Source organism: Varroa jacobsoni, unplaced genomic scaffold (assembly GCF_002532875.2).
Source record: "Varroa jacobsoni isolate VJ856 unplaced genomic scaffold, vjacob_1.0 contig02053, whole genome shotgun sequence".
Taxonomy (NCBI): domain Eukaryota; kingdom Metazoa; phylum Arthropoda; class Arachnida; order Mesostigmata; family Varroidae; genus Varroa; species Varroa jacobsoni.
The window spans coordinates 1-23,046 of NW_019214748.1; the positions used below are offsets into that span (position 1 = coordinate 1).

At 45.1% G+C, this 23,046-nt stretch overlaps 1 protein-coding gene across 3 annotated transcripts in view; it reads left to right on the plus strand.

Moving 5' to 3' along the window:
- Positions 1 to 1,924: 1,924 nt before the first annotated feature.
- Positions 1,925 to 23,046, plus strand: part of LOC111272355 (uncharacterized) — a 60,786-nt gene continuing 39,664 nt past the window's right edge. Inside the window, exons 1-2 of one of the 3 annotated variants that reach the window (XM_022853772.2) lie at positions 1,925 to 3,677; positions 22,129 to 22,261. In XM_022853772.2, coding sequence (XP_022709507.1) covers positions 3,285 to 3,677; positions 22,129 to 22,149 — 414 coding nt within the window. In that variant the 5' untranslated portion in view covers positions 1,925 to 3,284 and the 3' untranslated portion in view covers positions 22,150 to 22,261. Of the gene's footprint in view, positions 3,678 to 5,026; positions 6,613 to 22,128; positions 22,262 to 23,046 lie in introns of those variants that run through there. The other 2 variants (XM_022853770.2, XM_086973244.1) reach the window with 2 other exon arrangements.

Sequence of the window (23,046 nt, forward strand, 5' to 3'; positions counted from 1 at the left end):
ATGGTATTTGTACTTAATATTACCTGCATAAGCGTTGACAGTTGCGAAAATAAGTGCATGTAGAAAGAAACAAAAAAGGATATTCCGTAGATTCGAAGGGCTACCGTTACAAATTATGCTCGCTTAAACGTGTGAGCTAGTACTGAGCGTCTTGGTGTTTTCTGCTAACCAAATAATTATTTGGATAAATGCTTTCGAGTGACCTTTCAGTAGTTCGTTGATTTGTAGCAAGTTTATCCACTGGCGAGTAGCCCTGAATGATGAAGGATGAGCCCATCAAAAACAACGCTAGCGCAATATCCATACTAGTACCAGATTTGCTGTAAGGGTAGCAAGAAAAGACAAGTAATAGATGTGACTATACTTATGTTTATACACTGCGTTAAAGTGGCTAGCTAAGACGTTTTTCTGCGAATAAAATGCCTATACTCCGACTCTATTCCGGTGTAACCCCTATGCGGGTTGTTGGATCAGCTTGCTGCTGAAGTCGATAATGAAATATCAAAAAGAGCGTGAAGGCGTCTTGCACCTTCTTAGTTTGATAGACAGCTGATACTCTAATGCGTCAAATGTTCCAACAGACAATAGCAGACCTTAACAGCAGCATATGAACCCTTAAAGATGCATCGCCAGAATACAGAGCGCTATAGAGTTCGGTGAAGTAGTCCACATATTCTAAAAACACATATATGTACATCAATAATACAACGGCGCTAGAAGAAAAGACGTACTTTGTTTTTAAGCCCTTCTTTTGAATTCTGCTTAGCTCCCACGTTCAAGTTCGCACGTATGACCGTGCGCCTTTGTCATTGCGTATTTATTTGTGCTTTCTGCCTTTGCACAGCTTGGCATTCAGCCAAAGACGCCTAGCGCTTGTAAGGCAAGCGCTCGAAAGTTCGTCCAGGTTACCCAACCTCGTGCCAGGTTTACGACGTTCGTGCCAGCGTATGACATAAGAAGCGTCCGTAGATGTACTGCGCGAATACTAAGTACGCTGGTGGTGGCAACAGCAGTAGCAGTACGAGAAGGGCTGCGGAACCTAGTTCACGCCTGACGGCATCTCTCTGCGTCGTGCATCCACTCTGGCAGTCGAGTTAAAAGGCCACTGACCCTAATTGGGTCGCCTGCACCGCTTTGGCCTGCTAACGGCGGTTATAGCCCGTGCCTAGCACACGCATCGTAGACTGCTGCAATAGTACGTTCCACTCTAACTATCCCATAGGACTGAACACATGAAACGAGTCACCCCCCCCCCCCCCCCCCGCCTCCAAGCTTGCCACGTCCTATTTTGTCCTAAGCCTCATCCATCGTCCGGCGCACACAAAACAGGCCTTGACAACATTCTGAAAATATTTCTTCATCTAGGTGTCATTCAGCTAGCAGTTTGGTCTTCCTATTACGTACACCGTACCAGCTGTCATTAGTTGCCCACCTCTGTCCAATAGAATGTTACCCGACGTAGTTAACCAACGAACTAGCTAGCTAGTGGGCCTCCGGTCATTTCCAATGGGCACCTGGGCTCGTGTACCCTTCTTCGAAAAGCACCAGCACAACAGAGCCGCGGTACGTACAACCCCCATCACCCCGTTCTCGCGTCCCCCGTAGCCGCTCTAGCGAAGATTTCTTCAGGTGAACGGTGACTCCGTTCCACCGGTAGTGTCACGTATAGCGCCACACAATTCAAAGTAGTGGCAAGTCCGTCTCCCTGCCGTCCCTTGTCCCGTTCCGGTGCATCTGTAAGACCCACCAGCCGCCATTGTCTACACACTGAGCGTCCATCGAGGGGCAGCGACCGTCTAGTCAATCGATAGCAGCTGCTTCCCTGCTTAGCCAACGGATGGCGCTACTGTCGACAAGTCTTAGTCAAACGCCAGCGCCGCCTGGCGGGTTAAGTGAGGACGAAGTTTGTTTGGGAGACGCGACAAGCATGTGTTCAGTCAGCGGGGGCGAAGCGACGTGAAGACGACGCTCCGCTGCCGGCAGTCAGGCGGTTAGCTCGAGAGTGTACTCTGGACGAACACTGTGACTTCGTATCGAGCGACAGTGTCAGCAAAGGTAACTGCTTGAGCGCACTAAGAGTTGGAGTTACGTCGTAGGCAATTTGTGTGCATAGTCCGCCTAAAAAAGAACGGATGTCACCATGTAATTACATCCCGTTAACCTACCTGTCATTTGCCCCCTAAGCAGATAGCGTGGTCCAGGAACCATTGCTATCAAAACGCTGTCAAGCGTCGTTTACTGTTAACACAAAGTGGCAGGAGTGAGATCAAAGTAACTGCGGGCAGCTAAGGTAACGAGATAACAGGACTGAGCGAAAGCCATTTAATAATAATATACAGTGTGTACAAATACGGCGTGACAAGTGTTCAATACGAAATCGACTATTCGACCGGATTGCAATTGTTCGTTCGTTTTTCGTTACGGTGCTTCGTGACGTCGATACGGCGCGATGATCCTCGTTACTCGATTCGTGGAATTGTAAACGTCTCGTGATCAATTAGAGCGAAAAAAGATTCAGCAAGTGTCCACTATTAATCTGGCCAGCTTTCTTTGTGTGCTAGCAGTATCTTCTAGTTCTAGTTTCAGTTATTATTAGGATTGGTTTATCCTGTTAGCGCCATTGATGCGCTGGCGACATTTAAAGCAGGTCGAATTCTATCGGTGACAATTCACGTTATAGCTATTTTCGTTTGAAGCGTGCAAATATATATGGGATTTCTGGCGAATAAGACCCGTTATGATCGGATTACTTTGATGATTTTATCAAGTTGACAACGAGTTTTTTTTTTTAGGTTGTCAAATTCACTGTTGTTCCTAAATTATTAGGTCCGCAGTGGGTATTCATATTTTGCAGAGAAAGAGACTACAAAAAAGCTATAGTAGCAGCTGCAATGTCGGTGACCGTCACCTTTATGTGAAATTCATTAAGCTGTTATAATGGGCAAAGTGTGAACGAGTTTTGGGTGCTATTTCTGCTTAGAAGCAGCAGAAAAAAAAAGAACGAAAAGTTATAGTGTCTAGTAACGAGACTCAAGTCACTGATAGGCGATAACCGCCCGACGACAGGGCCACTAGACCTGTTGCTGCTGCAGCATTTGTACCCCTGTGCGGCTTAACCCCTTAAATCCGTTCAAGCCATCGCTGTCACTACCCGCGAACCGTCGGTGCATATACAGGAAACGTCAATGTGATTTGCTGCAGACAGCTCAACTTCAGCGACCTTTTCGAACGTAAACCTCGAAACACGCTGGATCGCACGTGACAAACAACAACTATTCGGCGAGATGAGTTCGCTCGGTTGTGTCCTTTCGGTGCAGCAGCAGCAGCAGCAGCAGCAGCAACAACAACAACAGCAACACAATTATCACTTGACGACACCGAACTCGAGTCCAAAAGCTGAGAGCCTTACTGTGTCGAGATCGCGCTCTCTATCGCGCCGAAGTACACCCAGCAGTTTGGAGGGTGGCCGAAGTTATGATGGTTTGAGAGCTGGAGGGAGCGCCGATTCCGGCTGTGTTACCCCGAACGAAGTGTTATCCGGTTCCGATCTCGCCAGAGATAATCTGCGACAATCGGCAAAGCTTCAAGCCAACAACAACAACACCATCGAGGTGCCTGAATACATCATCGATCGACAGACCAAGATCACGTACCTCAAGGGCAAATTCCTCGGAAAGGTAAATAACAGCAATAAATGACAATAATCGGACATCCGAACTTCCATGAAATGTCATTACAGTGAATGGTTTTTTATGCATTGCCTAATTACACTACTCATAAAAACTAATATTAATATCGGGTGAACCCAACCCAGAAAAGAGCACATGTGCAGCAAGAACGCTGATAACACAGCAGTTGGGTGACCAAACTGCCATTATCCTCTCCAGCACTGTCAGTGAAGTATAACGCGAGCCTTACCGCAACTCGCATTATTGCTAGGCGCCATTGCGGCCATGGCAAACGTTCGATAAAACTTTAATTTGCGGCTGATTGCTTAGCTGCGCGGCGGATACACGTTGAGAGGTGAGGTATACAGATACGCAGAGGGGCATTTCGTTTTTTGGACTAAATTCAATATAATATGCTTACTACTGGATATTCTTAGAATCCATAACTCCTGTAGATGCCATGATGAAACCCGTTGGGATGTGTGACGATTTTTGTATCTTTTAGTGTGTGGGCGTGCGTGTGCGTGTGTGTGTGTGTGTGTGTATGTATGTTTGTGTATCTGTTGACGAATGAGGGCATCCACAATAACGCAACGTATTACCCTCAATGCCTTTCATTGGCCATTCGTCGGAACCTCTTTTTAATCTGAACTACTCAACTAATGCATTTGTGGCCAACAATGATGACAGTTAGTGGACGACATGCAGCGTTTCTTATTATTTCCGCTGCCACTGCCTTTGCTTAGACATTTATCTTGAGTAATATTGAAGCAATATAAACCTGCTGGTTCTCGAATTTGCTTCATTCACTGAAGCTAGTATTACGCTTCTGGTTCTCAGCATACACGTCATTTTAATCATCTATAGGAGTACCTGTTTTATCGTATACATGTAGGAGCTGTGTAGGATGTTGTGTGCCGTATGTATGTGTTTATTGCAGGAGTGATAAAGGATTTTAGCGGTTCATTGTCTAAACGACAAATGACTGCCATTGTAGTAGAGGATATGTACAAAAATCACGTGTTAAAGGCAGAATTAAGCGGTGCCCTATATTAATAATTAATAACAATATTGCATTTCGGCGAGACGACGATAGGAAGAGGCAAAAAACAAGGGTCGTTGGATTGGTTGATTTCTGAGGGGCTGTTTAATATCTCTGGTGTCTTGTAATGGTGATTATGGTAAAAGTGTTTTGTTGCTTGCGCTCCTTCGCCTTTTTGCCCTCATCGTTGTCTCAGTCGCTATTATGAACGGGCGCACAGATGTTTTTTGTGACATGCGCTTTTCCATTTCTATTATATTTATATCGCCAGGTCCCATTACTAACGCAATGCTTCCTGCATCTGTACCTTTGACAGGCTGTTGCAGAAGACATTGTTGATTCACGTATGCAGGGAGCTAAACACGAGCACAGTAGGGCAGTGTGCTAAAATACACCTCGGTGGCGTAAATAAGCAAAAGGTCATGTGGGGGTTTTGCCTAAGAGGCAATAATAATAAAGCAAGTGTATTTACATTCAGGATTCCTGTTGGAAATAAATTAAGCTAACAAACAATAAGGTCTTTGACATGCATTTGCTAGTTTGCCAGCAGGAAATCGACGATTTCATTCTAGACAAGATGAACGAAGGTCTTATAACTAGTAATATATTCTATACTAAATACTACTACTATATACTGGTCAGAATTTGTTAAGTGGAATTGTTGAGCCATACGTGAATATTGTTTTCTATAATATTATATGTATATACAATATTATAAGTAGAAATATCCTTTAATTCTATGGATCCGTCGCATACGATATCTTGTAGATGGTCGCATTGAACAAATATTGCGTAGTGTTCTAGAAGCAACTGCAATATGTAAGGATGTCTGGGGAACAGAAAGTGGCTATTGAAGTTTGCATCCATCACATACATGCAGTGTGGTGATATACCCCCTATAATTCAGGACTTTTTGATTGATCTTTGATTCCTTAACCACCGGATGTTGCGAGGGGATGGCCTACTATCGGACGACAGACTAGCAACTTAGCAAAGCTTGACCACTCTCTATATTTAACTTACGAACGCTCCACTAAAGGTGGCCAACTCTTATTGAGCAACTCAGAGTTTGAAGGAGCCACCTGCTGCCATGGCTTCATATATCTACTATACCACTCTTCGACCGCCGTCCAATCCAACTAGTAACTGGCATATTAGCCAACCCCCTGGACAGAAATTCAAGCGGTGCGCGCGCGGTGTGCAACGTTCGCGATCAACAACTTTGATTATGACGCCGACAATGATGATGACGATGACGGGAATAGGATGCAAAACAGGGAGAGTCGACATACCAGAAAATCAGTCAACATCAACCTGGGTGGAGGACAGCGGCTATGCGGATGGAACAACCAGACGGCCATATCGGGGGGTAAATGAAAAGGTGCGAAACAAACGACTGTACGAGCTAGAGCATAACTATAATTGTAATCACAATCACCCCGTTACCATCGTTATCGTTTGCGACAAAATGGCCGCAGAGTGGCGAACATTGTCATCTCGTTATCTGTCGGCTTGTGCAGCTAAAATAAGACTATTCAGTATATGACATTGCCGAACTCTATGAAAGAGTGTTTTTTTTTCATCTTAGTCACATCTTGTGATCGAATCGCACGTATGCAGCAAGTAGATTATGTGTGTATGCACATTGCAGCTATATGGGAACGATGTTCTATCGCCTCCTCGGTTTTTGCCTCTGGGCTTTATAAAAGCTGTAAGTAACAGCGCCCGACTGCGAGATGAGAAATGTTTTATTAAAAAGAATTTCCAACTGAAAACAAAAAAAAAAAACTCCCAGGAAAATGTGCATTATCACTGCGATATTTGAAGCAAAAGAATGGCATAATACGCCCACATACACATCCCTATAGGGCAGTTATAAAGCAATGGCAATCGATTAGGCCCTTCTGTTAATGTGATGCCTTTATCTGTATAATTCATAGCCTCAAGTTTAAAGAAAGGATGCTTAATGCAAGCCTATTAAGAGAAGCGTATTTTGGAGCTGCCAGTAATAGTAATGCGTTAACAAAATAACGTCGTTTAATTCGAAGTAACCGCAAGAAAGAAACTTACTTTAAGGTCAGTAAAGTTTAAATATTCGTGTCGACTGCAGCGCCTTACCTCTAGTCTCTAGACCAAGTCTGTCTGTCATTTCTGTGGACGTGCGTGTGATGCTTATCTCATATACGAGACTATAAGCTAGGCCATCATAAACTGATAAGGCTCGTGATCGGTTAATAAGAACTTGAAGCGGGTGCGAGAATTTGCGATGCTATCACATTCGTTGGAAATAACATTTTTACCGTAAACGTTGAGTAATCGTCTAGTTAGTTCGGGCTACGTCCGGCATATCCACAACAGTACCCACATGACTAATACACGTAGTTAAACTACGTAAAGTGTTGCTACGAAAAGATATATTCCAGCCGTCACTGACTTAGGAGTTCAGTCGATGATGCGTCAGGCGTAGCTATCCTATAATTTCGAAATTAAAATAGGATCACGCTTGCTAACTATTAGCAGTATTCGTTAAATATGAATAATAAGAACCACTGTTTAAGCCAATGAGTTTTATGTGCATTTTATTGCAGTCTTCCTTTTGGATTATAAATTGCCTCACAACGCTGCGGCATGACTAATTATAAAACTCCTTTCGAAGATATTCTGCGTCCGTTCGCTTTCATGCGACGCCGCAGCACTCGACTCGTTGGAATCAAAACGACAAAAGAGCCAAATAAGGAATAGAAAACGAACGGTGCATTCTCTCTGACCTCGTACCGCAACTGCCCCTTTCGTGAAAAGACACTACATGCGGGTGTCTTCAACTGTGGTTGGTAGCTCTTTCCGTATTACATCCACTGTGTAACACGCGGGAAGAGTGGGCAGACTGCTGCTCTCTCCCCCCCCCCCCCCGTTCTATCTGTTTTTGCTCTTGCTCATCGGCTCCACCCACCCTGCGCACCCCCCGAATCTACCAGCCGGTCTCAAGTAGTAGCAGAAGCGGGAGGCACCGTTCCGAGTCAAGCCTCGCTCAAAGGCCAAAATACATCATTAAAATAGGTAGTGGGTGTAATTGTTCACGTTGGAGTGGCGGTTGCAGGGATGATACTAGGGTCAAGGAAACGGTGGTTGCCGCGGTGTTAGCTGCACTGTCGGGGATAAGGGTGGCAGCAACGAACAGTGTGGTATCGATCGTTAGTCCAGTCGTTCAACCGTTGGGGTCCCGTTGAGTCGCCCCGATCAGTTCCGTCTCTTTCCCAATTCGATTCCCGACTTGTCTCCATCGGCGGTATTGAAGTCTGACGATGCCACAACGGCTAGTCTGTTACCTAGACCTAACGACACAAGTGAAGCAGGCGTCTATGGCAATAACAACAGTACTCGCCTTTAATGGCGCACGATTTGTCTTTTTGCTTTTTTGTAGCACACGGATGATGAGGTAACCTCATTGTGTTTGTTATTGTCGTGGTAACAGCAGTCATAGTCGCGACGCTGTCTTTGATAGCGTCGGCGGCGACACGAGGGCACTCTCTCTATTTGGTCGCATTGGCAAGCAGCGAAAGCAAACCCTCAAGAATTAGGTATCGGCCGGTTTAAAAGGGCAAAAGACTTTTAAGAGGCGGTAACTAAGGGCTTCTGTAAAATGGAATGTTAAGGAGCTATCTGTCCTGAACAAGCAAAAGTCAGATATCCGGCAGGAAATGACTGACTATAATGAACGTGGTCTGGACTATGGTGGTGAGAGGACTACAGTAACCACGAGGGTATATCCAATTTGGATCGGTCCCGTTGTCGCTCTCCAGAATTATTGTTCAAGATTGAGACGGTCAACTTTGTACTTCCGTCGTGCAGCCGAAGGCAGTTCGATTCACTTTAGAAGAGTCTTAATGTTGTCATTGGGGCTGTGAATCCCTGGGTGAAAAAATAACACGTCAAACTACTGCAATTCTTGTGCTCAGTAAAAATAATAAGAAACATAGCATGACTGATGCCAGCCAAAAAAGCAAGCAAAAAGAGATACATGTGTGTGTTTCCTAATGAAGACTCGCGTTGAAACTCGTATTGCTGGTACAGACACCTGTTACACAGAAATGTGACACATGTACTCGATGTACTTGAAATCTATACCGCCTACAAATTGATGTCGTTCGTCTTTCATTTAATCTATTCCATTCACACTTGGAATTTTAATCGTGACAAGAAGGAGAAGCGACGCAGGACCTACTGACCAAGAAAACATACACAATCATTATACTTATTATTTTTGCTACCCTTATGACAACAGAGTGACTCTCTCTTCACTGATTTGTGTATTCAGTCCTCAGGCTACTGAAGTCTCCTTCTTATATGACGTAGAACAAGACGATTTTTTGTATGTCTACTTTTATAGCTGCGGCGGCGATCGGCGAAGGTTGGCGTTGTTCTTGAGAGCGAATTTTGTCGCTGTTGAGCGGCGAATGATTGAAATTTTTTGGTAAAACGTAAAGGGGGCGATGTGTGACGACACGCCTGGGCGCGGGCGTCTCTTTTTATGTGTATTTATAATCATGATGTAAGCCGCTTAGCTCCTAGCAGCGCTCGATGGGCACAAAATAGGCTAAATTGCGGTAGACTAAAAAGATTCCACAAAAAGGTGTATCTGTGCTCGTGGCAGCAGCATTGTGGCAACAGTGTTCGTTAATGGGGTAGAAGACTCGGCGTCGTCTGCTAATTTCAGAAACGTGCAGAATAATTGTGATTGTTAATGACATTTGTTCTAACCGGATACATTTAGCTGGAACTGAAGCTTGACGACGGTGTAAGAAAAAAATCAAAACAGATACAACATAAAAACATATAACAGCATAAAAAATGATCTTCAGTTTTGTAGACGTTACATTTTCGTGAGCTTATCTATCTCAGCACAGCTTTGCTTGCTGTAGTAATTTTTGCGTATATATACAGAGCTTTCCCAGCTGACATTGATCCTACAGATCTGTTTGCATCGTATATGATTGGCCGTAGATAAGCTCTTATATTTAGACAGAGTAAGCACCTTGGTCCCGTATGGATATGTGCGAACGGGATTAGGTCCATGTTCGTGTCGTGTTATTTGGAGACTTGTAGACAGCCCTTGCGTTTGTGCACAAATGTCCTATCTAGCCACACCTCTAGACCGTTTCCTTCAGTAGCTGTTATGACACATCAATATCTCTAAACACTGTATCTGTTTATAATTATAAAGAAAAATGTGTTGTATATAGACACGCTGTCCATTTCTCGCTGTAGCACGGGAATTCTAGGGTGCTTTGCCATTTTATACCAAAGCAAAAGATAGCCAGAGTGGCACGGTGAGACTAAGAGAAAAATGGAAGACAAGAGGAAATGTGTTCAACGCTCGTAGCCTGTGGCGGGTAAATGGACGGTCACAGCGACGCGACTTTATCTCTAACTCAGTGTGATGGGGGGAGGGGGGTCCAACGCGACCGTTAGCGGCAATATTACAGCCAATGCCAGGGTTCACCGTTCGGAGTCACTCACATAAGCACAAACACAGAAATTGGCAGAGGAACAGATACGCACAGGCACAGTCAGGCACAGTGGGTTATCTAAACCAGTCACCCGCCCCAACAGACGTGTGCCGCACTGTCCACGTCATCGTCGTCGTCGTCGTCGCCGTCGCCGTCGCCGTCGCCGCCGCCGCCGCTGCCGCCGCCGCCGCCGTCGTCGCCACCGCCGCTTCACTAGCTATCTCTGTAAATGCTGCCACTACGCTCATCCGGCTTTGTGTCCTTTCGTTTGTCGCCTGTCGAGATGGAATGGATGCTGGAACGAAAAAATAAACGAAGAAACAAAGGAATTGTTCTATTAGAACTCGCGATGGTAAAGTGGTACTGTTACACAGGAGTTCTTCTCTACGGCTGCGCCTTCTGCTGTAGCTTCTGAAGCTGTTCCTACTTAACCGTGCTACTTGCAATCGTTCTTACAGACTGAGGCTTACGGCGTCACCAGCTGGGGTTGTCGGCTGACAATCCACAACCCGCCTCTGATGACTTCGCCTGAGCGGCAGGTCACATCGCTATAGGGACGCGGGACGCAAACACACAGACACAAAAACCTTTACAAGCGGACACAAAAAGCTATACGTACGAATACTGAGGTAGCCATATTATTATGATATACAAGTGAAGTAAGCTACTGTAGAAGCACAGTTTTTTGTATATAGCCGCACAGCGGCGTCAAAAAAACAGACTTCGTTAAGAATACGATTTGTGGATTGTCAAAAGGAAGGCTAGAAGGTCATACCTCATGAGCTTTGTCTAGCAATACAGACAAAAGAAAGCATGCGCCATTTGTAAGTGACGAAATTCTTAAGGTTCGCTAACTCCGGGCAATCGTATGGTAGATTTACCTATATTGTCATATGTATCTTAATTGTTTCAAAGTGCTAGAAATACGCTTATGTATAGATTGTCTTTGATCTTCGTTTTCCTGGAAAATTGAAACTTAAACACCATCTGTATCAAGTTGGACTTCTTTACCTTTTACGCTGTGTTGTAAGGCGTTGTATTCGCAAAGTTTGTGCGCTTGCTCCTGATCTGTTTCTTTTTGCACTTATCTGGAAAAGTGTTGCCAGATTTTTCATACAAAATTATCCATTGGTGAATCTCAACTGCTCGTTGAGATTCAGCAATGGATAATTGGATGGTTGAGAAACTGTGTTGCTCGTTGTAGCTCAGCTGTTAGAGTTTCCTCATCTACTTCCCTATGATAAATATATTGTTGCACTTTGAGCGAAAAGTATGAATTGCTATGGAGACATAGTATTGGCTCGATAGAAGCCCAAATACAAGAGTATCTTACAGTCATAGAACATTGTCGTCTTACCTCTATCGCGTTGAGCAAAATATGTCTTGATAGTCCTACGTCTGATTTAACGTAGAGCTGTCTAACCATATCATGAGAAAAAAAGTCTCAGCAATGGTTGTGGTGGCGTTGTCAACAAAAATTTGCTAGAGTTTTTTTTACTATCTGCTGTACTTTCGTCGATACACACTGGCGTGAACGGGTTCTTTGCAAATCCCAGTATTCTGTTCTTCCATTTGCCATGCGTTTTTATTAATCTGACAGAGTTCAAGATCAGTAACTGGTGCTCAGAAGGGGCTTCGACCATTGCAGTTCAATTGGTGCCGACTCCGTGCCTCCGCTTGAGAATTGTTGGCGCTGGGCGGATTGCTTTCGCTTTTTTGGAATTGTATTCTTTCTTCGGGGGTGGTACAGGCGCACGAGCAAGAAGGTCGAAGATTGCAGTGAGCACAAGGGACAGGAGGGCAAAACGTAGAGCCGAAAAGAGACTTCTCGTATTCATCGTCACATCAAGGCGAACAATAGTGGCCAACGGCCGCGGAGCATAGATGACTTTTTTTATCCTTACAACAGAACGACTTTGTTTTTTTAAATTTGGCAGTACGTGCTCAGTAAATAGACAAAAAAAAAGGAAACATATGCATATATATTTTAGGTAATGTATAGAAGTACAATACGCCTACGACTAAGGGACGTCAGACTAGTTTTTTGCACCGGGAAACGCGTCGGACCCAAAGCTCGCTGTCATTAGTCAGGCCAACCTATAAATCTATAGTATGATGGATGTGTTTTGTTATAGATCACTGCAATCTATACATTCATATTGAACAGTAACTTTAATCAATAACAGGGTTCATCTGGCTAATCGCAATCAAAGGCTGTTTGTTTCTATGTAAACGTTTACTTCTCGATAACCTACACATGTAAAATCGATTGATAGTGTTTTAATTATTTTTATAGAAATATAGAACAGGGTTTACAGATAAAAATTTAGGTCCTCGTCATACATTCGCTTAAGCGGTCGAACTATCGATAATCTGAATTTGAAACACGTACCTGTATGTCTATGTACTATACTATGGGCCATCGACAAAAAAGATTCCACTTATTTCGATATTTTTTCATTGACCATGTATGTAATACGTGTATGCAGTTGTTATCCGTGGCGATTATGAGCGGTAGGTTTCTAAAAGCTCTCTTTGATTTTAATTGTTAGTTTCATACATTTCGCATTTACACGGATATGCTGGAAATGCTTAACGAGCGCTTTTTGTGACAGTCCATAGTTTATCAGTCGACGACTGTTTCTGGCACCTAATTATAAATTACCATCTCTACGAAACAATGCTGTCATTTCAGTGCAAAACGCCGTCACCAAGCACCTCTTTTCCGCCGCTTTTCTGTTCTTGCCCCATCCCTGGGTATTCTTGACTGACATTCTCCACTCGATACCTAAATACAGATACACATGTATATATATATATACACATATACATGTATTCGTATTGATGCGGAAATGATATGCTATACCGACACATGAACGCTTGCTGTGCATGAGCCTAAGTGCGGTCGGCCTGAGCCCGTTTGGGCAGCGATTAACTGTTAATCGAGATCTATTAATATTTGGTCGAGTTGCAGGGTTAATTCGTATTAGATCTAGCCGGCTACACCTATAAGACTAGCTGGCGTTTTCAACAATAGTCAGTAAGCCTGTTACCTGCTCGTCGTTGCCTGGTCATCGAGGGGGAGCGGGGATGCAAAGGTTCAAGTGGAGATAACTTTGACTCAAATTATATGGCAAAAGCGCACTACGTTCTCACGGTCCTGCTGTCTTATTTCTGTTCTTATTTTCCCATCTAATTTATCAAGGCCCATATCGGGTAGTTGGCTGTATATAAGTTATTCAAAATAATTGAATTTTAGTGCTGTAACTTCATCCGTAAAGTGACCATGATCTACTGCTGGGGCAGTTCAATTGGCCAAGAATGTACAAACTTGAGGTAGATGTTTGATCATGTATAGGATGTGATTATATGTACCGGGCGACGCCACGCTTGTGCGTTATTGGTTATTTATTATAGAAACGCATATGTATGCTTTTTATGAACCAACACGAATCCTTCCACAGCATGAATGTGGCGCGTTTCGACGTTATCTACTTCGATACCGTTCGCAGACAGATGCCGCCGCCGCCGCCGCCGCCGCCGCCGCCGCCGTCGTCGTAGAAAACCCACTGTGCTCAGTTATTATTCAGTTGTTAAACGCGGTAACTATGCCTCCAGGCAGCAACCAGGCACGTACTTATGTGGATAGCCTTGTACAATAGGTACCCTGCGTCGTTTGATGGCCGAGTTTTTCCTGCATCGCTTTGAGTTGCCTGTCTGGTGCTTCAGCACCGATCAGACCATAAGAGGCAGGTTCCTCTTCACTGAACTTCAAGGGTTCCCTGACGAGTGAGTCACCCTTCCTTGATCGTCTATAGCGCGTCCAACCTTGTTGTTACCGCCGCTACTTGAGTTGCAGACAAGGAGCGACAGCCAGCGGTGGTTATTTTCGTTATGGTCTCTCGCTTGTTGCTTATGATCTAGCTAGCTCAGCTAAAAGTCCGACAGATTGCTAACACCATCTGCTGCTAGAACACCGAAGAATCACTTTACGAGGCACGGACTAGGATACCTTGTTATTGCCGTTGTCTTTTCTTGTGCTTACTTGTCCCGGTGTGTGAGTGAGTGTGTGTGTATTTGTGAAATTCTAGTGTGGCTCTAGTGACGAATCTACATGATAATATGGGTGGATAGGATATATGTGGATCTTTTGTGCAGATCGTGGGGCTAGGTAATCTGTCCGTCTGTTTGGTTGGAGTCTATGTAGCTTCGTCGGTGTGACGCTCCGGGCGTCGCTCGTAGAATGTATTATTATAAATACGTCGATAGATAGATGTGTCGGCATTCTGCTGATGCGGCGATGCTACTGGTTCATTTGCGCATCCTCTGTTTGTCTCGGATCATATGGTGGAACCCCACAAGCTGAAGATGAATGGCGACGTTGGCGGCAGCCTTAGAACCTATTATCGTGATATCGGCCTGGCCTAAGTTACTGCTTCGGCTGTTGTAGGCATTAACTCTCCTGGCCCCTTCGGCCAGCTCCGCCCGTAGAGTTCTTTTAGGAAATATCGAGCAAAACACGTCTACTGTTGCGACGTCCGCCCCAGCTGCTGTTTCACACGAGTGAGCATGTTGGTCGAAAGGACCTGATGGTCCTTGCCACGATAATGTTCTTCATGCTATAAAAATTAGAGCCCGATCATTCCTCTCAACGAACTGCGCCACGCATCGATTACGATTGAAGCTAGAAATGATTGTATGTGGCATCCAACTGTCAAACGTAGATGGCTGCTAAGGGTCAATAGCACGATTACAGTTTATGGTGAGAACCTCTAGATGATCGTCAATTGTTCATCAACAGGAAGTTTATTTCTAACACGATCCTTACCATCACATCTCACTTGCATGATGTCTTCGTCTGACATTTTACCACAAAAACACTGGTTAATACATCCGGCCTTTTATGCAAATGTTTTAACGGAAGGCGTATACAACATAGACATTTAAAGCTGAACTTTGATTTTTGACCAAATTAGACTTCAGTCCAACTTGGGTTGGATCATTTCACTTATTATGTATATGACTATTTCTGCGATCCACTGTGAAACTTCTATAAACCACTTCTATGGAAAATAACTACTACGGGAAAGACGACTTCCGGCATTGGTTGTGGGTAAAAAAAGCAGTTTCTTCTGTCACGACCTAGTGCAAAACAAGTACTTATGATTACTGTTCGGTAAAACCTGCTCCATCTGCCGTGCGCCAGTGAGAATGGCAACCTAACTCTCGAAGAAGTGGCAACGGTTTTGGAGGAAGGCCGAGTTGCTGCTGCCGGGGCGGCAATAGACTAAGACGATTTGATGGACTTGGTTAGGCTGAAAGCTGCGAAAAAGCACCATGGACAGCAGCAGGTGCAGGAGCACATAACAGGAAATGGACGAAATGAGCATATCTCCTGTTTCCGATATTTGCTGGAACATTAAGGATACTTTATTGCTTAGGATTGTTTTTGTTTCCGTCCGGGGGCAAGCCGGGTATTATACACATGTCAGTCGTACGTAATAAATACCATTAATGTTACTAATATCTGGTAAATAGAGCGGATATTTACATAGTAAAATAGTGCCCGGGCATCTGGAAAGCTAAGCCAACTGTATCTATATCTAAAACGAAAAGGATGATGAGATCTAGAAGAGGTGATCGTTGAGCTTCGAGGTTTCTAATTGGAGCTTTTATTTTTGTTTTTGTTGTCGTTGGACTGTTTTGAGCAAGCAGAGTCAGAATTTGTTTTATGTATTACTTGTGGCAGGTCGAGCTTTGGTTAACTGATAGATTCCTGCAGGAGATTGTCAAAAAGGATGGATCCGTTTTCATTTCGGCTTTCAGTCGCAGAGTTCAGCTGAATACAGGAACGCTCCGACGCTTTGGGTGGCTATCTTTTTGGCATTCGAAGAGGCCCCGGTTGGGCCTTTTCCACCGTATTTTTTCTTTCGTATTTCCCCGTCCTGATTATTTTACCTTTCTTCATCTGCTACCGCTACCGATGAAGTTGACAGAGTGGGGGACCAGCCCTAGCTGGATAGTCGTCCTGATCAACAGTCGATGTCGAGAGAACTCCTCAATCCCAGCAGTGCTGCTGCTGCTGTTGCCTCTCAAGATGCAAAGCAGGACGTATTGGTTCTTGTGCGGTGCGTGCTGCAGGCGTTAAGCTGCTGCTGTTGATGGTGCCAGCGGTTATAATGGTAATATTTAGGTTTATGCCTGATTGCTCCATGGCCTTTTTTCCTTATCCTTTGGCCTATGAGTTTCTAGCCAAAGAACATCGCCCTGTCTGCATCCGATAGTAGGTGGAGATAAAATTTAGAAATGCGAAAAGAGCAGTCGACCATTTCGTGTCTCTGAGTCGTTGGTCCTATGGAGTTGTCGCGCCGCGCAGATACTCGGACGCAGCAATGCGATTGCTGCGGCTTTATTCCGGTAGCAACAACTATAACAGCAAGATTAGGAACTGCACAAAATTCGTTTATATTTCTATATATATACGATATATATACGACCAGGGGTGTATACAGATGGAAAACTTGCAAACAGAAATGACAGTAAAAGCAACGAACATTGGCTGACGGTTTTGTAACCCACAATAGTGCCTGTTCATGTAACACAATGTATGTACATAAATAGAGTATATACAGATTGACATTGTATTTACGATGTATCGTACTCAAATACAAGAAGATATAAACACATTTGTCATGCTGTGCGTTGACTACTTCCTGCTGCAATGCAAGAATAATATCAGACGCTGTCAAAAAAATCGATAATGGCTACGGCAGACATTACGAATAGAAGATGAAGGACAGGGCATCCGGAGTAAAACGATTTTCAATTCAGTTCTTCTACGGCTTCGCACCTTTGCTTAAAAACGTTACACTATTTTAGATGAAGGCGTTGCTGTTGGTTGGGAGAAACAGAAGAAGAAAGCAAAGCAAGCGATCTGCTGCGGCGGCGGTAGAAGGATGCCGTCCACTTTTCGGCCACACCCAAACAACGAACGGAACAATCATACAGTTATTTTGTCGCAAGGCTACGATAACTGAAATGACCCTCTACTGTAACTAGCACCTCTACCAGCCTTTGCACCCGGAAAAAAATGAGACAGACTCGTTCTCCTGTGAGAGCTGTCCTTGGCGGACTCTTGTCCTTAGCAGTAACAACGGCTTCTTTCGGCAAAAGCCAAGTAATTGTATTTTCAGGAGGGAAACTGGTGTTAGACTGGTAAGCCGCTCCCAGGAGGTTTAAGTTTACGACCGGGGCTTCTCCTAGCTTTTGGTAGTAGCTAAGTGATGCGCGCACGCTTTCCGCCTACCTACTTACCTATTTCCATCCAGCTATTCTATCAAATGTTGTGCTTTCCCTCTCTATGTTGAAGTACTTTTCACCCCCATCCCCTGTATGTTAGCTATGATTTGATATTGTCGCTCATGGACAAAAGCATGAGGACGCAGGTATCGTAGTGATACATTTTTGTTCTTATGGGCCCTTTTTTCGTGCCTCCCAATTCGTGAGCGTGTCTGCGTCACTACTGCCAAAAACTGACTTGTTGCAGAATTGGTCGAGCTTGTTTACTGCTGGAAAGTCGTTAAAGGTGGTGCGGGACGGAGTAGAGAAGAAGCGGTCGGGGTGTAGAAACGGATCGCGCGAGCGTTAACCAACGGACGATGGGAATAAATAGTAAAGCCCATAGGGGTCGACTGGTTTAGGGTGATATTTCAGTAAAAGGGCCCCAGAAACTTGATGCGGCGTCTCCTGGATCTTTTGTAACTACTTTTGATAGCATAACCATCTCTGGCACCAGACGAAAGATTACGCCAGCAGCAGTAGTAACGAAAGCGGCCTTTCGCTTCACTAGGCCTCTAACAGCGTTTCACTGCAGCGCATGTGCGTGCAGCAGATAGAAGAACACGAAGCAGCAGCGACAGCAGCTGCTGCCGCAGACTGTGAATAAGGGTGTGGTTCATACAAGGTGAAGTTGTTTCTCATTGAGCTCATATCGATCTTGTTTTACCTAGATGTCTGAAACGCTCATTTGGTTCACTGGAAGAGTTTCAAATTCAAAGCGCTTCAGGTTGATTATCGCAACTACCGCAGTTGTTGCCTTCGTTATCCGCACCTCCTCCTACGCCTCAGCTTTTCAATTCATCTATTCGATAAAACTACAGCGACAACTGCCGGCCCTGCTGCTACTTCAGCTCTGAATCCAGTAGATGATGATGACGAGGACATCGACCCGCGGACGACTAGCGAAACAACGACGGTCCTGCCCCGTCTCAGACGAACGATACTCTGTCCGTTAAGGCAAGCAGCTATCCAGACTAAAGTGAATCTCCTAACTACCCACTCATCATATCTACTTGTGCAGTCGCTGAAAGGCGTACAGATTCGCGTACGTGTGGCAACATAACGCGATGCAAAAACGGTCTCATGAAGGATTCATAGAGGAAATCAGCTGTCGGACTGCTGTCGCCGTATGGACTACATATATCCATTTATTCAGCGAAGGTTGTGCTGCTGACTTTCTAACGTTCTCCGGGTTGCTCTGCTGAGCTTGAGTATGACAGTAGTGAATATGTAATCAATCGTAGTGCCCTTGTGATCGTATTGGCTAAGATGTTGATGAGTCCACAGAAGGGTCTTCAGCAGTGAAGAATCATGATGACTTTTCAGGATGGTGATTGTGACGGTCGCAATACGACGCCTAACATCGGAGGTAGCCGCGGCGCTGCCTGACGGACTGGATAGTTTTTAACAGCTGCCGTCTGCAGGCAGCGTGGTGCGATGAATATGAATTATATAGACATAACTGGATAACAGAATGGTAGCTTAGGCCTGCCGTTTCCCGATCAGTGATTGTGGAAGTGCGCTGTGCATGTTAGTATGTCTGTCCATCCGTTAGTCATTGATTTTTTTCTCGTGTTTCACGAGACATAATACAATTTTCTCTGATCGCGTAGCTAGAGCAATGTGTTCAGCAGTCTCTGGGGCTGGGTGAATTAGACGGCCGTCGGTGGCCGTCTAATCTCAGCGGAGCAGACGCGAGCCGCTTTGAAGTGGAATGCCAGCGCTGCACACGTCCAAGACAGCGTTATAGTTGTCGCCAAATATAGCGCACCAGTTAAGACTCGTTGCTAACGAATATCGTCGTTACTCTTAATGTCGTGAAAGCCCCTAGTATCAGAGGACCCGTTGCAGGTTTGGCTAGCCGGTTGGCTGATCTTAGACAAGACTTGGAAAAGAGTTCATTCAGAGCAGTTGTAATTGGACGACTGTTGTACCGCCCCTCACGGTCTGAATCGTGGTATTGGTAGAATCGAATACGTAGACAAGACTGTCACTACAAATTGTTTTTGCCCATCTTGCTCGTCATTGGCACAGATGCACATGTACACTATATACAAATAATATACAGTAGCTTAGCGTCGGCTACGTTAACGATGCCTCAAAGGATCACCGGGATCAATAACGACGTCTTCGAGCAAGCGAATAATTTAGACTTGACAGGACCTGGTATCGAACGATTAGGAGAGAATCTATACGAACAGCGCGTTTTCAGTGCAAAAGAAACAACATATCGGCGAATTCATGTCACAATCTGACAAAATGCAGCGATACCCATCTTCGTCAGACCGGCGGCCGTCCGTATTCTGTGCCAGCCTCCGACTGTTGACTAGTGCGGCTTCAACAGTTTTCCCATACCCGTTAGCGTACGATTTGTTGTCTAGCAATATGGCAGCGTTGATGCAGCAAGGATGGGGCCGGCGTTTCGGCTATCGTTGTGAAGTCGACGATTATTATTGAAAAAAAAAACGATAGACTACACGTACTATACTGCTAACGGAGACAGAGAAGTTCGGGGGTCCAATCACATCGCAGACTAGCGGCGGCCGTAACAACAGGGTTCAACTATGGTCCGACTACCGTTACCTGGTCCTCTCCAACTATTCCTATTAATGACCGATGTCTGTCGGCGTCTCTCTGAACAACCACTGTCATATGTAGCGCAGTTAGAGGCGAAACCATCGGCCGCGACATCGCCGCTGCACCATGAACAATACAGATATTGTAATAGTTGCAGTTGTCACGAACAGCCACAGAAATGACAACTGCAGGGGCGGCGCTGCGGTCGGTGGTGACGTCAGTGAAGAACAACAATTACAACAGTAAACATGAATGATTTATCGAGATAGCGGGCGGAAGACTGAACAAATAAATAAATAAATTCATTCCAGATCGTCACGTGTGCAGCCGGCCCCATTCCTTTCGCCGCGGCCGCAACGGTTATCGTTGCCGCTTGTCAGCAGCCGCGCTGTCGCCGCTCGTAGTAGTGGAGGTCCGGCGCGAGCAATAATAATAATCACTTCAACAGACAGGCCGTTGCTTCTCTCGAGTCAGTAGTCAGCTCGTTGACGATAGAGTCCAAGTCGAAGAAGGTAGTAAGCTTACTGACGACGGAAATAATGTAAATGAGCAAGACGTGCCCGGCTACCCATTGCGCATTGCGTTCACGCAATTCCTTTACCGAGCACGAGTGTGAACGAAACGGAGCAAGCGGACGCCTTGGAGGCTGAAAGCCGGCCATTCGTAGCTAGCGGCGAGTCAACGAAAATAATTTCACCCGTCAACTGTTTTCATCTGGAAGGGACGTAATAAGGAAGAAAGGGTCGATAGTACGACGCGGGCCTCGCCTCGTGCCTCGGAAGTAGCGTCGTGTTCGGGAAGACAGACTATAGCAATCTATATTGAGCGTGGAAAGCGAGAAAGATCAGGAGGCGGCAGGGCGTGAAGATTGTTTGGATCCAGTGAAGGGAAATTGTCGTTAAAACTAAAGAACACAGGTGCTCAGCAGACATGAAATTGCTTTCGCACGACAATGTACGTTTTACTTTCGTAGACAGCGCCACTTACGATGAAAATGAAACTATATCGAAACCCAGGCGCGTGCGCTAGCGGACGGCGTCATCTTCCACCGGCTCTCAATGGCACTTATCAATCTGCCGTAATGGGAAGCAACTCCAAAAAGACGAGTAGGATCCATATGCATTTTTAGATAGATACATAGTGAGACAAATGCGTATCAATCAAACGCGCCGTATACTATTCTTCGTATTGTTATTAAGCTTATCTACGTGAGTGTTGTCCACATAAAAATTGCTCTCTACGGAAGAATTTTCACGGCCAGTTAACATCGATAGGTACAGAGCTACTTCCTATTAGTATCGTCCCTATTTGAAGACGCTGAACCGATAACAACAGGTTCGAATACGGATACCGTCAACGTTGTAGATTTTTCTGTTCTCTGTGTACTTTGGCTAGCGGTTCGTTCCGGCTTCCGCTCTTACTTCCCTCCCGTCTCGCGACCGGTTACGTAATGAAGCGTCTTGACTGCTTCACGTACACGTGCTTCATTTTTGCTGCTATTTTATGCCTGCTGGCACCCCGTGCTAATTAATAGCAATAAACTCACCCCATATCGTTCTTACTCCTTGTGTTATTATCTTATTCGCTTGATCTTGTCGTCCCACTGTCGCACAGCAGCCCCTAAATCATAATCTTACTAGAACGACCTTTGATTCATCGCCGCTCGAGCTCGCTTTCGCCATCTCATCCTGGCAGAGCTTCGTCGGCTGGTTGATTGCTTGCGTTTCAGTGTGAAAAGCTTCCTTCGTTGTTAATAACATAAGTGCCTTCAGGAGCCTGGTGATAAATCGTTATTATTGTCGCCTAGTCAGACTGGTTGAGTTCGTAATCAAATTGAATTATAACTATGTGTTGTTTAAAAATGCCGACAAGAACAGCTGATGTTGAGTTATCCTCTTACATATGTCGTGTTGCGTGAATGTACGCAATGCATACACGCTAAATACCCGCTATATATATATATATATTAAGTTTATGTCACCTTTCTGTGTTCCAGGTAAGCGCTGGTTGCATCTGATGGGCCGCTACCGTGGGTTTACCTTTAAATATCCACGACAACAAATGTAGTAATTTTTGTGAATCAACAAATTGTATGTAGCAAGTCAGATCCATGTAAAGTCATATGAGGTGTAATGAACGTGGCCATGTCAATGAGGATGACACGCTCTTCATTATTGTCCTCGCTGGCACAGTTCTCAGACTTCTTGCGACCAAGTCACCGTAAGCTGCCTCGGCTACACGCGATGATCCAGATTGATCCGAAGTTGTGTGCCAGCGGAATACTAGATGTGCTGGAACCGCAATCGACTAGTGCATGAGTGAAAGGCAATAGCTGCAGTCAATCAATGGGTCGTCGACGGTCAACCCTCTGTGGGGTGGAAAGACTTTACCGCTTCCGAATGAAAGCTCAGTTTGCTGGTCAGTATCGTTTGTTTTGCCCGAAAGCGCGAACGAACGAAAGCATTAGGCAGAACCTTGCATTACGTTTCCTGCTGCTGCTGCTGCTATTCATGTGACGCCTGCTATTGTTGCAGCTGAGCGTACATAGGTCAAAGTAGCTTTTCGATAACTAAATCATTCTGGCAGACCAAGCGGTGTTGACAACCGATGCTCTTGGCTCAAAATTTTTTAAGCACAAATGTAGGAGCAAGGTCATCTGTCTGTCGAAGACTTCGTCTCTTCGTAACAGCTGACGATGGTTGATTGTACAAACGCCGACGCTGTTTGTTGTTGGGGGCGGGGCGCCGGGGGACGCATGCGGTCCGGCCACTGTTGCTGACGTCTCCTCTAACTGGCTGAAGTAAGCCCCGATGACCCTTGACATGTCCAGTAGCCGCAATAATAGCGGTGTAATTTGATTATCCAGCCCATGTTACTGCCATCCAACTGGTGCGGATGATGCGATAAGTGGGCT